The sequence below is a fragment of the Hevea brasiliensis genome, chromosome 15 (genome assembly GCF_030052815.1).
Source record: "Hevea brasiliensis isolate MT/VB/25A 57/8 chromosome 15, ASM3005281v1, whole genome shotgun sequence".
Taxonomy (NCBI): Eukaryota; Viridiplantae; Streptophyta; class Magnoliopsida; order Malpighiales; family Euphorbiaceae; genus Hevea; species Hevea brasiliensis.
In genome coordinates, this window is record NC_079507.1 from 15,264,659 (window position 1) to 15,284,960 (window position 20,302).

The 20,302-nt window shown below is 31.9% G+C and overlaps 1 protein-coding gene across 3 annotated transcripts in view; it reads left to right on the forward strand.

The window, feature by feature from the left end:
- Positions 1 to 15,565: 15,565 nt before the first annotated feature.
- The window catches only part of LOC110662680 (carbon catabolite repressor protein 4 homolog 4), a 67,297-nt gene continuing 62,560 nt past the window's right edge, over positions 15,566 to 20,302 (forward strand). For all 3 annotated transcript variants that reach the window (XM_021821747.2, XM_021821748.2, XM_021821749.2), the window contains exons 1-4: positions 15,566 to 15,744; positions 15,989 to 16,089; positions 16,611 to 16,651; positions 18,734 to 18,783. In XM_021821747.2, the coding sequence (XP_021677439.2) occupies positions 15,584 to 15,744; positions 15,989 to 16,089; positions 16,611 to 16,651; positions 18,734 to 18,783 (353 nt within the window). In that variant the 5' untranslated portion in view covers positions 15,566 to 15,583. The remainder of the gene's footprint in view (positions 15,745 to 15,988; positions 16,090 to 16,610; positions 16,652 to 18,733; positions 18,784 to 20,302) is intronic.

Here is a 20,302-nt window from a genome sequence, read left to right on the forward strand (position 1 = left end):
CCACTCACTCACCCTTACCCATTCCACCATTAACAACCTTTCATCCTTCATTTTTCTTAGTTTTCTTCCACTAAAAACCCTAACTACCAACACAAAAATTCATTCTATCATCTTGGTGATTATTGTGGGAGCAAAAAGAAAAGGAAACCAAGACTTTGAGGAAGGAAAAAATCTGCCCTAAGTGAGGTTAGTGCTACAATCTCATTTTCCTTCTTTTAAATTCTAGTTAGAACATTTTTGAGCTAAGAAATCTTAAGGAATTGAAGTAAATTACATGTGTTAAGGGTACCTTCAATTTTCAGCAGCCCTATGGAAGATTGAGTTTGATTGTTTAACAAACTTAGAGTGGTTGGAAATCATGGTTAAGGTATTAAAATGCATGAAGATTGAACTAAGTATGTTAGACAAGGTTTATGAGTAAATTTAGTTGAACATTAGGGTTTGGGAAGGTGAAATGGTGACTTAGCTTTGGAAATGGTTAGAGGACTTTTTAATGGTCAATTAGTGACCATTTTAGGTAGGTTGACCCTAATTAGAACTGAAAAATGGGATGGTAAAGTGAAAGTATAAATTGCCCTATGGACACAAAGACAAGGACTGAAATTTCAGTCCCTTTGCACTGCTATAACTTGGGCTGTGCTTGTCCAATTGATGTTTGGCCAATTGGACATGAAACTAGGCTTATAATGGCACATTTTTTCTGAAGAAACCATGCCCAAAAGACCAAAGCAAAAGGGTCAAAACTCAGCCACAATCCGGAACCACGAATCGCCTCTGCAGAATTTGACCAAATGAATAGTAACTGTTCATTTGGCCATAAGTCACTGTAGATTTGGTCAATTGGTCTGAAATTTTTACAGCAACAAGTTAAGACATAGACAAACAACTTTCATGAAGGAACCTACCCCAAATTATGGCCAGAACCCATTCAACCAAGTGACTCAAGTCACTGTTCATGCAATGTAGATATGGTAAATTTCTGCATCGCATATCCGGACAGCTTGGGTTTTGAGCCATATCTGGAGCTACAAAACTCCAAATGGAGTGATTCAAAAAAGGAAATTCAACTAGACAAAATAAGGAACAACTTTCATGTTTTACATTTCTTCAAATTCCAACAGTAACAGTGTCCAATGGAACAGTGAAGTTATGGTACAAAATCTGAAAAATCTGCTCCTTTGGTTTAATGCTTAGAAATGGTAAAAACACTTAATGCCAACAAGTTTTAAACACCAAATGTGGTATGTTGCGAGTGCCAAAGTCAATGTACACCTTTTTATTCTAAAAGTCAACATTTTTGTTGACCAATGATGAATAGTGACACCAAAAAAGTTGAAATTCACAAATTGACAAATTTAAGAGTTTCAATGCCCTAGTATACCTAACAAGATTGGTTTGGATAGTTTGGCATGCCAATAGGGTTCGATTAGCGATTACTACACATGGCAAAAATGCCATTCAGGATTTCATGGCTTTTAGCCATTCTCGACTTTGCATTGAGACTTGGCCTTATGCTGATATTATTCTGACTTGTTAGGCTGTTACATTTACTGCCGGAGATGCATATGTGACCGATGGTGTGTGACGGCGAGGTACTAGGTACCCAGTGCCAGTTTACCCGTTATCCAGTCCAATCGTCTAGTGTAGGTTACTTGGGCAATCAAATGAATGAAAATGAGCAATGTAGAAGAAATAAAGGAATGAATATACAAATACATGACAAACAAAACATGTACATGCAATACATATTTATATCTGCTATTTTCTTTTATTTTATTATTGCACCACTAAGCATTATTGCTTAGCGCGTTGCTTTTGCCACGCGTAGGTACTGGAGATCCCGATCGCGAGCCCAGTAGACCACAGACTGGGTGAGTCCATCCCGTGCTTCGCTCGATGTCCGTGTCACCTCGTCACTGCAGTTGCATTGGTAGGACACTAGATGTCATTTTGTCATTTTGTAATTAAATTTTTATTTCTCATATGTATTTGGGATTTATGTAATGTATTTTGAGCTTATTGTAAATAATAAAGATTTATGGTCATGTATGGTATTAATTTGAGTATTTAATGGTTGTTTATATATGAGAACCCTGAGAAAGGGATGTTTTGAGCAATGAAAAGGTTGTTGAGACCTGAAATTGAAAAATTGTTGATATCTTGATATTGAGTTTTGTAATGATATTGGAGTTGAGAATGAATGAAATTGTATATTGGAAGTGTTTTTAACAGGTTCAAGAACTAGTTTCTCCATTTTAGCCAGGTACTCATGGATTTTCTTTAAAATTTTCGGAACCTTAAATGAATGATACTTTTGATGAATGGTTTAAATAAATTGTATTTCATAAATTATATGCAAAAGCATTGTCTAAATTAATTGAGGAATATTAGAGTGTGCCGGTACACCAGGTGGCATTACTTACTCGGGTATACTGTACACGGGTAAGGGGTGTCACAGGGTAATTCAGATCTTGGAGGATATGCTACGGGCTTGTGTGATTGAGTTTGAGGGTAGTTGGGATACACACTTGCCTTTGATTGAGTTTGCTTACAACAACAGCTACCAATCAAGCATTGGGATGCCTCCATATGAAGCTTTGTATGGCAGAAAATGTAGAACCCCGTTGTGTTGGGATAACGTGGGTGAGAGAAAAATGATTGGATCCGAAATTGTTCAACAGACTGAAGAGAAAATTAGAGTAATCAGAGATCGACTTAAAACTGCATCAGACCGTCAGAAGTCCTATATTGATTTGAAAAGAAGGGATATTGAGTATGCAGTGTCACACCCTACCCCTCAGTAAGGCATAACATGATCCCGTAGTATACCTAATGAATTACCAACTCCGTCTACTGATAACCCATTAAATACACTACAAGGGATTTTAAAAACTTTTCTTACTTCTTTTACAGTGGTGAGCACTATTTCCAGGTGTTAAAGACTTTGGTGAACTAAAGTGAAATAACTAACTCATTTGTTTTATTTGGAATTTCTGTAAAAATTTTGGCAGAGTGCCATCTGTAATTTGGATAAAACAGTTCTTCAGAAAACCTGTAAAAAGCACACTGCGATATATTTCCAAATCCCAACTCCAACATATTTCTCAACACAACATATTTATCAATTCAAATCCATAGAAATTTTTCAAAGATTGAAATACAGGAATTATAATACAATTTGTACAAGCCAAAACAACTCATAATTATTTTACAAGTCAAATGTACAATTTGGATTTACTTATTCTCAAAACCAAAAATAATATGTACATACGATGTCATACATTCTGATTACAAAATGTAAAATATTGGTATACTCATTATACCAGAAATCCCTCATTTGGATGTATATGCGGCCTAGTCTGCTTTGCCACTGTCTCTCTACCTGCGGCAATAAAAGCTATCACGAGACAATGTCTCGAGTGCACAACATTAACCAAATACAATTTCAAATCACAATTCATAAGTCATGTAAATAGTGGGTACTTAAAATCATAGTTAAATTCAAGACAATAAATGTCAACAAGAATTTAAACTCCATTTGTCAATATCACAATAATTTTCAATAAGTCAGATCATTGTTGAATTCAATAGACAGTATATGTCAACAAGAGTTTAAATCAATTTCACAATCTCACAATACATAATAACGCAATTTAGTCGAATAATTTAAGAATACAGTGTTGCCAATTCATTCACAAATTAAGACATGACATAATTTTCCGATAAATGCCGGATTGTACTCCACGACAAAGAAATCACAACCTCACTAATCGAAATCAATGTGTAAGGGGAGCTAGCTATATAATGAGTACTCATCCGATCACCTCAACTGGTAAACCAGAGAGGGAAAAATAAACGATCACGACTCCATAAATGGAGAAGGAAAATAAACGATCACAACCCCATAATTGGAGAAAGAATGATACGATACTGTCATGCTAAGTGTGAACACAAAATCAATTCCAAACATTTTATTCAAATGATTCGTGAGAATCTAATAAATTTCCAAAGTCATAATTTCATTCACAAAATGGCAACACAATTCATAATTAACTTCGATTTTCACAAATCACACTAAACTAACTTTCCCACAATTTCAAACCATTTACAATGCTTTTTAATCAATAAGTATCCATCAATGTCATTCAAACAATTTTTCACAGTTTCAAATCATTCACAATATTTCTAAATCAATAAGTGTCCATCAAACTCATTTACACAATTTAAAACAATAATATACAAATAGTCAATATTTATTTCAATTGAAAATAATTCAAAAGAAACAGTTGTTGTGCACAAACCTCTGATGACTGTCTCCCTGGTCTGGACTCAGTGTTTCCTTCTCTTTTCCTGAGTCTTTAGTAACTGAGAAACACAATTTGAAGTGTTTCAGTACTAAATTAAATTGTCTCTAACGATAATGTTTGGTAAATAATGCACTGAACTCAATTTTTCACTTAATCACCTAATATACCGACCCTCGTTGCGTTTTAGGTAAATTAGGTTTTAGTGTCGTTAATATGTCACATTCGATAGGGTTTTAGGTTTGGTATGTTTTACCAAAGTCATTTCCTTGCTTAGTGCATTTTAATGCAAATTGCTGGATTCCGGGACACTGGTTTGACCTAACCGGACGATCTAGTTCCCTCGGTTTTCGGGTCTCGGTCGAAACTACAAACTTGTAGATCTAGGTCTTATTGCACGCGGGGCAAAATTTCAGGTCAATCCGAGTTAAGTAGACCGAGTTATGGTCATTATACTATTGCTGGTCAAATGGTACCATTTTATGTCAATTTTAGGTCAAATTGGTCAATTCTGGTTCGGCCAATTTTTGGACCCGAACTTGTGCAAGTTGTTTGACTTGCTTATGGTCATTTCTGGGCTTTGGTGTCTTCATAAGACTTGTAGGTATGGGTCTTAACTATTCATGGTTAAAATTTCAGGTCAATTGGACCTGGTTTGAGTGAGTTATGGCCTAAACACTCACTGCTGCCCAATTGGTCATTTTTCATTTCCTAATTGCACCTAATCCGAATTGGTCATTTTCTTAGGTCACCTTGCAAGCAGAATTTTGGTATGGTTTCTAAATGAAAGTTGGCACATTTTGTGCCTAGTTTCACCTCAAATTGGTCTCATACCAATTGAGGTTACACATTTAAGGTTATAGGCTAAATTGTACACTGCCCTCACTATGCCTTTCACACCCCACTTCAAACACACATTTACCTTTGCAATTTTGTTTACTTCCCTACCAATCTGTTTTGGTACATTACCAAAAGCACTTTCTACATTACATTAACATTACTTTGGGCAGATTACCATTACCCTCAACACACCAAATATAATTCACATTTACAATTTCTAAGTACCATTACATACACACCTAACCATTACACATCTTACATACACTTTACAATATCAATCTACATACATATCATCAATCATTCTAGGTCAATATTCTGCCCACACTTCCTTCAATATATACAATTACTCAACTGTCCCCAAGCTGCTGCAAACCATCTTCAACACCACATTGCCCTACAATTCATCAATTCTCATCCAAGTGCCAAAATCACCATATAAACATGAAGTAAATCACTAGGTTACTAAATCACCATGATCAACATTATTTCTCATCAATTATATGCACAAATATTTCATCAAAAACGTGACTCATGGCTGTCCAAAAATGGCTATCTCAACAACTATTTAAACTTTAAAATTTCCTTCACCAAACTAACACCCATAACATGAACATAAAGTTTATCAAAGAAATTCTCAAAAATGTAAACTTACCTTTGATTGTAACTTGCTAAACCTTCACCGAACTTCTCAAATTTGGTATCAATATCTTCCTTGTGATGTGTAAACCATTTTTCATGAAGGAACCTAAGTATTTAGAGATGAAAAGAGGGAGTGGATGAAGCTTTCATGCAAACGCCCATGGAGTTTCTATTTGGCTCTTCAATTCGGCAATGTTGAATGCAAATGAGGAAGATGGATTATTCAGCTGCATTTTAAGTGTACACATGTCCCACTATGTATTTAATTAATCCCCTTAGTGGTCCACTTAGTCACTTAATCATATAATAAGCTAAATTCCCACTTATTCCACATTTAACCTTTAATTTCTACTATTTACTTTAGGTACCACCAAATTAATTTTTCATTTCATTTTTTAAGTGTAATATTATTTATTTTTAATGGATATTTAGGTCAAAAGACACTTCGGGATGTCAAATGACCATAATGCCCCTGTTCGGGTGGCATTCCCGATTTTTCGGTATTACCGGGTTTTGTCTGTTTTTCGATTTCTCACTTTTCTTTGTACTAATTATTTAATTTTTCTTTGATCTTTCTAATGATATTTATTCTTCAATAAGGTTCTATTTATGTCCTAAAAATGTTTTCCGTGGTTCTCATGATCCGAGGGCTAGTCAACGGTCCACGCCGTGACTTCGATCATGATCACCCATCGCTAGGTTTCCTAAGCTTAACTTGGTGACATTTCTTTGCTATTATTTTTCCTTTGTTTTTCTTGTATTTTCTTTTCTTGTATTTCATTATTTATGTCTCCTCTCTCATATCAAGGTGTGGTTCTAGGCATCCTAGCTGTCCGGACAACACTGGTCACTGGAGCAGTAGAACGCACTACGGAACTTAGGGGTGTTACATGCAGTGGGTGAGAAAGTTTTCCTCAAGGTTTCTCCTTGGAAGAGGATTATGAGATTTGGTAGGAAGGGGAAACTAAGTCCTCGTTTTATCGGGCCATATGAGGTATTGGAAAGAGTGGGTCCTTTGGCTTATCGTTTAGCACTACCTCCAGAGTTGGAGAAGATACATAATGTCTTCCATGTGTCTATGTTGAGGAGGTATCGATCAGACCCATCTCATGTACTACCAGTAGAAGAAATTGAAGTAAATCCAGACCTCACAATTGAAGAAGAACCCATAAAGATTCTGGCTTATGAGGTGAAGCAGCTACGGAACAAGCAGATACCATTGGTAAAAGTGATGTGGAACCATCATTCGGGCCAAGAAGCTACTTGGGAACGAGAGGAGGACATGAGGAGACAACACCCATAGCTGTTTAGAGATTGATACCAGGTAAAATTTCGAGACGAAATTTATTTAAAGGGGGGAGAATTGTAACACCCCTATTTGTATAGCCTGGTATATTTCACTGTTCCGGTGACCGGTGTCGGTCCGGACAATTAAGGGGATCAGAACTATACTTAAGACAACTAGAGAAACCATAAACACAAATAATTAGTAATGTTCAATTAGTTAAGTATAAATAAGAAAAACAGAACATAAGAAGTTAAACGAGCCAAGAGTCACAGCGATGGGTGACCTCCTCGGGAACGACTGCGAAGTCGTTTTAAACTCAAATTTCGAATCATAAAATGTGACGCTGCGGCCCTTAGGACCCTTATGAACACAGTGGAAAAGAGAAAATCATGAAAAAGAACTGTTAAGCCAGTCAAATAATTAGGTCAGGGAGCCGAAAGAAATATGGAATTAATTGCAAACCGGGATGAACCGGCGAGGGGCAATTTGGTTAATTGACCCCGAAAGCTGACTCCTGACCTAACTGTCAAATAAAATCGGAGAAAATAAAATTTCGGAATCGAGAATTAAATTAAAGAACTAATAGAAAAATAGAAAAAAAAAAGAGAAAAATGAAAAAGTAAAAAGGTGATGACATCATGCATGACATCATGCATGATGCCATAAAAGGAATAATTAATAAAATAGTTAAATGGGATTTTTGTGGTCTTCCATAAGTTAAATTAGATAAAAGAAAAGAAAAAAAAAAGAAACAAAAAGTCCTCTTCCATCTCTCTTTGTCGCCCCACCTTCCTCCATAAATCCTCCATGAAAGCTCTTTCTTTAAGCTTACACTAAGCTTAATTTTTCCTTACCCAACCTTAATAACTCTCATAAAAACTTCACTAGAGCTTGCAATCTCAACTTAAGAATAAGAAAGAAAGAAGAAAGAATGAGAACAATTGAAGATTTGGTGTTTAAGTTGAGGTTAGTATGTTAACTTGTCATTTTTCCATTTTAAATGCCTAATTGGTTGTTGAAATGAGCTTGGAACTAATGAAATGAAAACAAATATGGGGGGGGGGGGGGAGAGAGGACCAAACTGAAATTTTGGCCTGTTGAAGGGGAGTATGATTTTGTATGGTTTGATGTGTTTAGAATGAATTAAAGGTGTTAGTAAACTTACATGAGTATGGTAGTAAGATGGAAATGCATAAATGTGATTAATTGTAACAATTAAGTGAGTTAGGGTTTTGGGACTTAGGGTTTGTGAACCAAAAATGCAAGAAATGAGTAAATGGCATGTTTGACCTATTGTGAAGTGAAAAATGATCAATTGTGACCAAATGAGTTGTGTTTGAATTGTTGGAAGTGAAGCCAAATTCGGAGGTTGAATGGTCATGCTGCTGGCAGCATGACCAAGTCCACTTTGAAGGACCAAAACTGAAATTTTACAAGTCCAATTGATATGGTACCAATTGGGGATGAAAATAAACATAAAATGACACAATTTTCATTTAGGAACCATGCCTAAAAAGTGACCAAAACTTAGTGAACCAACTGACCAAAGTTGAATAAGAGCAGTCTGCCACTGTACAAACTGACCAAATGAACAGTGTTTGTTCATTTGGTCATAACTCGAGCTAGGCAGGTCCAAATGACCTGAAATTTTACCAGTGGTTAGATGAGATATAGACCTAAAACTTTCATGAAGAACACAAGTCTAAATTCTGTCAGCAACTAAGTCATTTGGCCGCCCCAAGTTGATGACTCAAATCTGCCAGCACCAAATTTACCCAGAAAATTTGGGTTGTTTCCAATCCGGCAGCCCTAGTTCAAATGGCCATAACTTGAGCTACAAAACTCCAATTGGGGTGATCAAAAAATGAGAATAAACTTAAGACATTAAGGAATGAAGGAAGTTTTATCAAATTCCAACAGTAAAATTACCAATGGAACAGTGCAACTTGGAACACCAAAACTGAAAATTTGACAATTTGGCCAAAAGAATTTAAGCTTTGAGAAAATGACCAAAACCAAAAAATTTAATGACCAAAATGTGGTATGTGGGTGAAGTTGGAGTTCCCATACCTATTAAGCCTTAAAAAGTCAACAATTTGACTTGAATAGTGTAGTGAATAGTAACCCAAAACACAAAAACTTCGAGAACGTCGAATTTAACGCAATAGAACTAGTAAAAATAAAGTTAAATTTATTTTCAGACTTATGTTAAGTTATGGTACTGAAACACTATGAAACTGTGTGTTTCAGCTGAAAAAGACTTGGAGGCTCGGAGAGACTGAGTCAAGGCCTAGAGGCGACTCACACTAGGTCTGTGCACAGAAATTTTATTTGAATATATGATTCTTGAAAAATTGATTTTTTTGAGCTAATTACGAATTGTGTTGCCATTTATGATTGTGAATATGACTTTGAAAGTTTACCAGATTTCCAATAAATTATTTGAATAAATTGTTTTGAATTGATTTTGTGTTCACACTTAGCATGACAGTATCACACTATTCCTCCTCCATTTATGGGGTTGAGATCGTTTATTTTCCTCCCTCTCTGGCTTGCCAGTTGAGGTTGAGATTGGATGAGTACTCATTAGCTAGCTAGCCACCTCCCTCATTGATTTCGATTAATGGGGTTGTAGATTGCTTTGTCGTGGTGTACAACACGACATTGATCGAAAATTTTGTGTCATGGCTTAAGTTGTGTATGACTTTGGCAACACTGTGTTTATGAAATTGTTTGACTAAATTGTGTTATTATGAGCTTTGTTAATTTGAGAAATATTTAAATTGTGTTTCACCAATGAATGATTTATGTATTGTATTTTAAATTTTTATTGTGCACCACTGAGTATTTTTATACTCAGCGATAGCTCATTTTGCTATCGCAGATACAGAGACTAGAAGAGCAGCAGACTGAGCTGCTAAGGATTGAGGATCTTCCTGCTTTGAAGCTATCGGGTATAATTTATACCCTAATTGTAAATATTTCTTTTTATGTATGTATTGCATATAAATGTATGGACATGTAAATGGGTCTTGAGCAGCTTGTACAAAAATTTGTATGAAGTTTATAATAAAGTTTAGTTTGTGTTTCTTTTGATATAAATTTGTAAGGATGTGTATAAATTGTTTTGTCTTTAATGAAATATGAGTGGAACTATTTTATTTAAATTGAATGAAATGTATTGCTAGTATTTTGAGGATTATTGAATTTTGAACTTAAGAAATTGATTGAAATGGATTGAGTTTGATTGTGAAATTGAAGTAGTTGTTGAGAAAAATTTTTAGAAGTGCTTTTTACAGGTATTTGAAGAACTGTTTTCTCAAAATACAGAGGAAACTCTGTCAAAATTTTTATAAAATTTGCGCAAAAATAAAATGGACTAAAAATATTAACTAGATTTACTTTTAATCATATGTTTTAAATACCTATTAGAAAATGCTCACCACTTAACAAAAGTAAGAAAATTGTTTTAAAATCCCTTGTAAGGTACTTAATGAGTTATCGGTAGGTAAAGTGCGGTAGTTCATTAGGTATTCTACGGGATCATGTTATGCCTTACAGAGGGGTAAGGTGTGACATGACTAATGAAATGAATAGTAACCTTACATGTAAAATATAAATATTTAAGAAATAATTTTATAATATGCCTTAGTAGACCTAATGTGATTGGGTTGGATAGGTTGGCATGTCAATAGGGTTTTGATAGCAGTACTGCATATGATGTATGGCTTCATGCCATTTTGTGATGTGATAGCCTATGGCTATACTGATTATGATGTTAACTTGGCTTTATGCCTTATTGCTTTTATGGCTTATTAGCCATTCTGTTTGCACACTGGGAGACACATTGTGACCGATGGTGTGACGGCCCGACGTACCTGGTACCCAGTGCTAGTTTACCCGTTTATCTAGTTCGATCAATTTGTATAGGTTACTTGGGCATAGAAAAGTATAACTATAATTGAACTGATTATTAAAGAAAATAAGGAAATGAAATATCAAGATAAAGATCAAGAATGATCACAATAAAATATAAAGAAGCTCAAAATCATTAAAAAAACAATTAACAAAATGCATGAAGAAGTTAATATCATAAAATGTAATTGGCCCTCGATTAAACAATAAGTTAGTAATTATTCATTTCTTGTGAACACAATAAGTAGGAAATTATTACTTTTATTTGCATATTATATTTTCTTGTATTATTGGAACCACTAAGCTTTATGCTTAGCGCGTCGCTTTTGCAACACGTAGGTACCGAAGATTTGGACAGAGGGCCCAGTAGACCACAGATTGGGTAAGGCTGTTCACAGTTCTGCATAGTGTCCGTGTCACCTCATAGACTACAGTGTATTGATAGGACATTAGGTCCCATTTTATATTTTGTGATTTTTGTAAGTTTTGTAATTAAACTCTTATTTTATCATGTATATTTGAAACCCATGTATTATAATTTTCTATTAATGTAAGTATTTGTAACTTTGTGATTATAAATACCATGTGAGAATTTATTTATGATTTGAGCATTGATGATGATGTGAAATGAATGAATGAAAAATGGAGGAATTGTTAAGAAATTGTTGTGAATTGATGTGATACAAATGGAGTTTGAGAATGATTGAAAATTATTGGAAGTGTTTTTCATAGGTTTCGAAGAACTATTTTATCCATTTTTAGCCGGTACTCCGCCGAATTTTCTATAAAATTTTTGGAACCCCAAATGAATTTATAATTTTAATAAATGAATTAAATGAGTTAAATTTCACAAATTACACTTCATATCCATGAAGAAATAAATTAAGGAAGAATAAAAACGATTGAAATAAAATATGGTGTTCCGGTACACTGTGTGGCATATCTTGCTCGGCTACACTGTAGACGGGTAAGGGGTGTCACAAAATGACTTGAAACTCATGGCAAATTAAAGTTAAGATATAATGCTAAAACTTTTATTAAGACAAGTTGCTCAATTTCAGTATATAAATATCTTGAATAATTACTAGAAATTGAGTCACAAAACCTAAAACTGAGGAGTATTACACCCTGAATAGTCTAGAGTAAAATGGGTATAACTCATCCTAGGAAACTCCAAATGACATGATTCTTGATTTGTTAAAAAGCTAAGATGTAAAGAAACAACTTTCATGAAGAACGAAATGATAAATTCTAATTGTAACTTATTCAAATATGGACTCCAAAAACTATCTGGAACCTGTCTTGAGATCAGTAAAGCAGTACATCTGAATATATCCTATTTGTTTGGACAACTCACTGTACAAAATTTCAAATGAGGTGAATCTTACCTTGTTGGAAAGCTAAGACACAGAGGAATAACTTTTATGAAAACCAATTTGACAAATTATGATTAAAACTTGACTAAAATTGAGTTCTAAAATCTGTCTAGAAGTTGCCCTGTATTCTAGAAGAAAAGGTAGATATGATCAGATCTTACTTATTTGATCATAACTTATGATCTATAAATCAGAATCAAGTGATTCAAACACCGAATGAAAGTTAAGACATAAATCTAAAAATCTTATGAAGAAAACATAAGTTAATTCTTGCATTTACTTGGTCCAATTTCTAATAGAAAACTATATATACATTTAGGAATTTGCAAGGTTTTGCCATGTTATTCATTAATGCAAATTGTATATGTATTTAGTATGGTTGAATGCAAAAAGTATACAAATATGGAAATGACATGAAGATGTTGGCACACATATCTTAACAATTATGTTAACAAAGAATGTTGAATTAATGTTAATGATAAAAGTTGAGCCAAGTAAGCCTAGACAATGAGTATAAGATTAGATAGGTGGGCATGCTATCAGTTAGAGCCACCAAGTGGTTAGTACCGAGCATAAAAGCCAGTGTTATACTGGTCAAAGCCATTAAGTGGTCAATACTGAGAATGAAAATCTGTGTTAACCCAACTAGAACCACCGAGTGGTCAGTGTCACGAGTCCCACTATCCAGTCTATATACTGTCTGTCATAAGTTACTATGGATACTGAAGTAAAGTTTTCAATTGTGTTCATAAAGACAATAATTTCAAATAAGATATGATAAAGTGCATTTAACCTCATTAAATTGTATAATCATTAAGTATGAATTTATTGTCCTATATTTATATCATGATGTTATATACTTGTTTTAAAATTTTTAAATACTTTTGTATGAATATTATGAGCATATTATGTGTTAATGTGCATAAGGAAAAATTATTTTGTTTTAAATTAATAGTGCACCACTAAGCTATTTAGCTTAGCGCAAAGATTTATTTCCTCACGTAGGCATGGTAGATAAAGTGTAGATGGGGGCTCACTGGAGTTAGATTGGATCTGCAAAAAAGTCTAGAGTCACCGTACCTCGGACTTTTTGGTAGATGCATCATCATCATCCTCATTGTATATTGTTATTCATATGCGTGTGTACCTTTATGTTGTAAACAATAATATGTAAACTTTATTTTTTTAGAAATTGTAATTATAAGTATGTAAATTAAATTTAGCTGCATGAGTTGGTTAATATAATTTTAAATTAAAGATACCTCTGGTGTATATGCAATCTTGGGTGAAGAATGATGTTGATGAAATTTGATGATTTTTATGGGATGGAAATGATATAGAAACTGAAGATTTAACAGGTTATGACCATTATTTTAATAGGTGAATTATTAAAATTTAGAGAAAACTCTTGCAGTTTCTCCATTTAATAGAAGAAGATAAATTATATTGTAAATAAATTGATAAGACAATAAGGAAAATAAACAATTTCACAGATATAGGTGCTCTATGCACCGAATGTAACATCTCCTCTCCGTTTCACTATAGACTGGGTAGAGGGTGTGACAGGTAGTTTTCTGAAAAAGATTTTTTTTTTTTAAGAAAATTGAAAAATAGATTTTTGTATTCACATGTGCTAGTTTTTAAAATAGAAGACTAGAAAATCAAAATTTTTTAATTTTCTAAATTTTAACTTAGATTTAGAAAATAACTTTAAATTGTTTTCCACTATTTTACCTTATAAAAAAGATTTTTCTTCCAACTATTTTCCAAATGAAAAATTATAATTTTTTTTATAACCAAAATTATGCTATAACCTTTTAATATTTAAAATTACATAATTATTTAAAAAATATTTATTTATAATATAAAAACATTAATCATATTATTATAAATTAAATGAATAAAACATATTAAAAACTTAAAAATTAAATTAAAATAAAAATTTTAAATATATTTTACAATGATTTATTTCTGAGGATTTAACCCAAAATCGTTCAGAGTGGAGAAAACGAATCTATATAGCCGACCCCAAATTTTTGGAATAAAGGCTTAGTTGAGTTGAGTTGTATATTTTACAATGATTTATTTTTTAATTATAAAAGCTATGAATAATTTTTGAAAAAATTTATAACCAAAATTATGCTACAACTTTTCAATATTAAAATTGAATAATTATTTAAAAATATTTATATGTAATATAAAAAAATTAATAATATAGAATAATACATATTAAAAAACTTAAAAAAAAATTAAAATTTAAAATATGTTTTTACAATGATGTATTTTTAATTATAAAAGATATGGATAATTTTTTAATTTGTTTTAAATTAGAAAATGATTTTCTTTGATTCATAGATGAACATATTTTCTATTCCTTATTTTCTATAGAAAATAAAAAATGTTGTTCACTTATAGAAAATTGGTATAGTTTTCTGAAAAAATTTTCTAAGAGAACTAGAAATAAAGTTTCATATTCATATACATCAGTTTTTCAAATAGTAAACTAAAAAACCAGTTTCTAATTTTTCAAAATTTAATTAAGATTTATAAAACAATTTAAATTATTTTCTATTGTTTTCTTTTATAACAAATATCTGTTTTCCAATTGTTTTCTAAATGCAAAATTATTATTTTTTTTATAATCAAAATAATTCCATAATTTTTTAATTTTTTAAAATTAAATAATTATTTATAAAATATTTATTTATAATGATAAAAAATTAATTATATTATTATAAAATAAATAAATTATACATATTAAAAAATTTTAAAAACTAAATAAATTTTTAAATATGTTTTTATATGTAAATAATTTTTTAATTTTTAAATTAAAACATTATCTTTTATTATTTATAAGTGAAAGAATTTTCTAGATTTTTCATAAAAAATAAAAGTTATAATTTTGTTAAAAAATAAAAATAAAAAATAGATAAATATTTCTTACAAATGAAAGACCCGTAATTTTTTAAAAACTAGAAAAGAAAAAATAAGCTTTTAGTTACTCGGATGTCAAGATGGAATGGTTTTACATTATTATTATTAGAGTTATTGTTACTTTTAAACATATTAATAAAAAAATATTAAAATTTAATTTAAATTAAATTTATTATATTTTATAATTAAAATTTAAAATAAATAAATAATTTTAAATTTAAAACAATTTAAATCAAATTTAAAATAATACTTTTTGAAAATACGTTTTTAACCGCTCACACACAATCATGCGTGTGATTGGGCCGCCCACCCGAAAATCCCTAATTTCCCAAAATTGTGCCATAGTCCTCAGTTTCTCACTCTCAACTCAGAAGCAGCAATGCAATAGAAGTGCCATGCTAAAGTCTCTCTGTTTGCCTGCCCGCTTGCCTATTCCCTTCTTTACCAGGTATCTCTCTCTATTACTTTTGAATCCCAAATTTTCAGACCGACATTTTCTTACTTTTCACTGTTTGGGATTTAAAATGATAATATTGACCATTCGGATTTAAAATGATAATATTTTTCACTGTTTTTGGATTCAATAAGTTTAATTTAACTATGCTTTTACAGGAGTTGGAAAAAATTTATATCCATTGGGTATTCTATATATGGTTTGTTCTGTTGATGTGCTGTTTACATTACGTATGCAGACCAATTTGCTTAAGGAAAATGACTACTGCACCATCACCCATATGCCCAAAATTTATTTCTGTTGATGGGGGTGACATTCATTCAAGAAGTAAACCTGATGGTATGCACATTTTTCTGCTCTTTTTATTTAAACTCTGTTATTAGTTCTATACCTGCTTGCACTTGCAGAAGTGTCCATGACCATCACTCATTTTTGTATCTTAGATGTATTCCTTTACGTGTACCTTTTTGTTTATGCCTTACCTCATTATTTCAATAAGATATGATTATTTTCTTTATCTTAATTAACTTATTCTTGTATTAAAGATATAAGTTATAGGAAAGATTATGATAACTCTTAAGCTTTTCAATATAACAGCTAAAAGTGTGGCAGATTTAGATTATTTTTTTCCTTACTTTTGGGATTTGCACCCTGGATAGAACAGGGTTGGGGGTAGGAAGTTTTGGTACTTAAGTAATCAGATATTTTTCTAGGCTTCTTTGCTTCCATTGGAGTTTAATAGGTCCCTATTTTGCCTTTGCCCTTTTCTAGCACAGTGATGGGGTTCTTTAATGCATTTTCCCTATAAACTTCAATATTCTGTTTAAAATTAAGTGTGGCATCTCAATTTCATATTGCAGGCATTAGATTCCGTCTCGTCTCCTATAACATTTTAGCTCAGGTACAAAAAACATACTGACACTTCTTAGTTTTTGTACAGTTCATTGCTTTGTGAGAATTTCTAATTATTTTCTTCTTTGAATTTAATTGTTCGTGTGGCATTTTATAGAGTTATTTTGTATCTTTGCTTGTAACTATTAATTTGAAGATAAAGCATTAAATATATCAAGCAATCTTCTAGGCATATGGATTACTATATGTGTATATGCTGACATGTACTAACTTGGTCTTGTTCTGACCATTTTAGGCCTTGCTTGTGAAGAAATATGAAACAATGCCATAGTATCACAAATCTCATAGAAAAGTGTGATCCTAAATAGAAAATACTGGTGAAAAGGCTTTGACACTATTAGTTTAAGATGTACGTTTACTTAAGTTAGGTTGAGAAAAAGTATTCAACTTTCAATTTTCAACCACAATGGTACAAGTTTCTAATCTTGGACTTTGATTATGGCCTTGAACTAACATTGGATTTGGGGCATGATTCTAAATAACTGCTGGCCTACTGTTACATGACTTGTTGTTATGGGTCGGTTATTTGGGGATCATAGGAGAAAGCTATTATTGCCATTACAGTTTGTTATTGTTTGGCTTTACAGCTGTTATAATTGTTATGTTATATAACCTTTTTGTTCTTGTAAGCTAAAATTTTGAGAAAAGTTACAGTAGTGCTAGGATACACTGTTGTTAGAATCTTACAATTCCCGATTCGATTCCCATCTCAGCGATTTGAATTTATGGGGTAAATCATAAATGTACTTGAATTGTGACTGAATCATATGATTCGATACTGAATTTGATGAATTGTTATGAAGCAATTGATTCAATCGATTCTATTTTTCTAAGGAGTTGTTAGAACCTATAACTTCAAATTTAAGATTTCACTTCATTTTTACCATGAAAAGTGCACATCAAACCTTCCCCTAGCTATTTTTCTTCCACCAACATTCTTTTCCCTATCGCTTTTCTTCCTTTCTTTCTTTCTTTTTTTGTTTGGTTAATTTACTTCTCTAATTATAGTTGTCAAATTATAACATTTTATATTAATATATTGTGACCTTTTGATTTAACCTGCTATCTTTTTTCATTATTTAAGTATTTTATTATTTGATCAATTTTAAATGAGAGTTTCAACACATGTACAATGATAAACATGGTCTACAATTCATAAGTATATAATTTATAACATAAAACTATATAACATAATAAGAATATATTGTTTTATTATAAAGCATACTTTTAATTAGCTAAATGATAATTCTATATTTATCAAAATATGCTATTGTGATATAATTTGTTTTTACTTATTTTTAGAAAATATATCATTTTTAATCAATTTTGGGAATTTTTTATCAAATCGTATGATTCGATTTGATTCTTGATTCACAAAATGAAGATTTAGATTATTGATTCGAATCTCGGTTTGACAACTATGCTAGGTTGTACTTTGTCCTTGACATATGGATATTGTGATATATCTGGTGTGCAAACTAAAGAAGACCTAGTCTAGTAGCTTAAAGCTAGCTCTAAGAGCCTTGCTTTCATATACTAAACCATATATGCCATAAGAAAAAAAAGGGTGACTCAAAGCATGAAGCATCCTAATCTTGTGGGCTATGGGGAAGGTTGATGTAAGCAGTCTTACCCTTGTTTTACAAAGAGAGTGTTTCTATGCAATGGGATATATATGAAAAATGCACCCTTATCAAAATTCCAACTATGTCATGCTAGATGAAAAATCAGTAGAACTATTCAAAAATGTAAAGAGTGCCATGAAGTTACCTTGAGAAAGATATCTTAAGATGGTGCAATAATATGAGTATTGCACATGATTTAGAAATGCAATCATGATCATTGGATTTTATGCTAAAATCTTAGCAAATTACTTTACTTTTATTGAATATTATGTAACTACAGCAATCATAGAATATTTACACACACTATGCATGGCTTGTACCTTTAAAACACTTTGGAGAAATGAATTTTTTGATGCTTAACCATTGTGGCAATGGTATATATTGGTCAGTTGTGTTTATTCTTTATATTTTGATTTCTAATAGTGTAAAATTGCTTTATTGTGTAGGTTTATGTGAAGAGTTCCTTATTTCCGCATTCTCCATCTCCTTGCCTCAAGTAAATATACTAATTATTTCCATCCCCTTTCTTCAAATACTTTTATAATTAAGGCATTAATAATTAATATCTAGGCTTCCTACATGCATCTTATTGAATGAGGTATGCTACCTACTTATTGTAAATGCATTTGAAATAAATTATATTTTTATATGATTTTTTATAATGGAACCCAGCTTTGGGCTACACAATAGGGGTAGCCCTCCCCCTCCCTAAGCCCTGCCCCTCCTGAAACCCTAACCCACCTTGATCAACTAGAACAACTCTCCTCATCTATAACTTGGTTTGATCCCTAGACTTCTTCTCCCTCAAGTACTTTGACTTGATGTGCTGAATATATATGCATGAGCTCGTTGTATTCTTAATTGTTGAATATTTTAAAATTATTAAATTAGTGTTATCAAGGCAAAAGGCGACACTAAGGCAATAGAGCACCTTATGGCCTTAGGCGAAAGGCGAGAGGTGAGGCTGTAAGATACAAGTGACAATGTGAGACTTTAAAATTAAAATACATAGCATAAGTAATAACACAAATAATAATAAGAGATGTTAGAAAAGAAATAATTCATACTTGCATTTTCAACTTATGTATAAAATAAAAGTGATGCTATAAAATTATACATAATAAATAGAAAATTAGAAATAAGTCATAATTCATAGAGTAGAAAATATAAATTATAGAAGTTTAGACTTTAATAAATAGAAATAAGTTATAAGTCACAATAAACAAAAATGCAAGAAATACGTAAAAAACTTATAACTAAAACTAATCATTATCATGATTTCCAAAATCATCTTCATTTTCAACAGCAGCCATCACAAATTCTTCCTCCTCTTCATCATCAACTTGCGAAGAGCATGCACCTCTCATTGGACGAGGCCTTCGAAATGATGGAGTCTCAACTGGTGTTGATCTTGCAACCAATCTCAATTCATAACGAGATTCAAAAACTCTAGCTGCTTTACCAACATTACCCTAGGTCAACATGTCATCCATGAAAACAAGAGAATCATCATCATCATCATCATCATCTCCATCGCCTTTTTCTAATTCATTAAGCAACCACTCATTATTTTCATCAATATTTGCCAAATCAACAGGTGTTGTGCTATCCCCAAAAAGTGTGTCGGCATAGCAACACTCTATTGTACTTCACATATACCAAATTATCCAAGCGTTCTTAAAATAGCCGATTTCTTTTTTTATTATGAAGCTGTCATTAATTTTACAGTAACAAATAAGTTAAACTTCAAACTTAAAAAGTTCAAAATAAAATAACAAAGTAAGAATATATATATATATATATTACATGCATGCTCAAATACACTCCAATTTCTCTCGCTCCCACTTGCACTACATGTAAGACTCAAAACCTTTACAGCAAACTTTTGCAAGTTTGGGGTTGAAGAACCATAGGTATTTCCCCAAGCAGCTATTAAAATATAGAGCCAATGATTGTTAAATTCATAATATAAATTAATAAATGAGCAAAATAAAAAATTAATAAGAATTTAAATT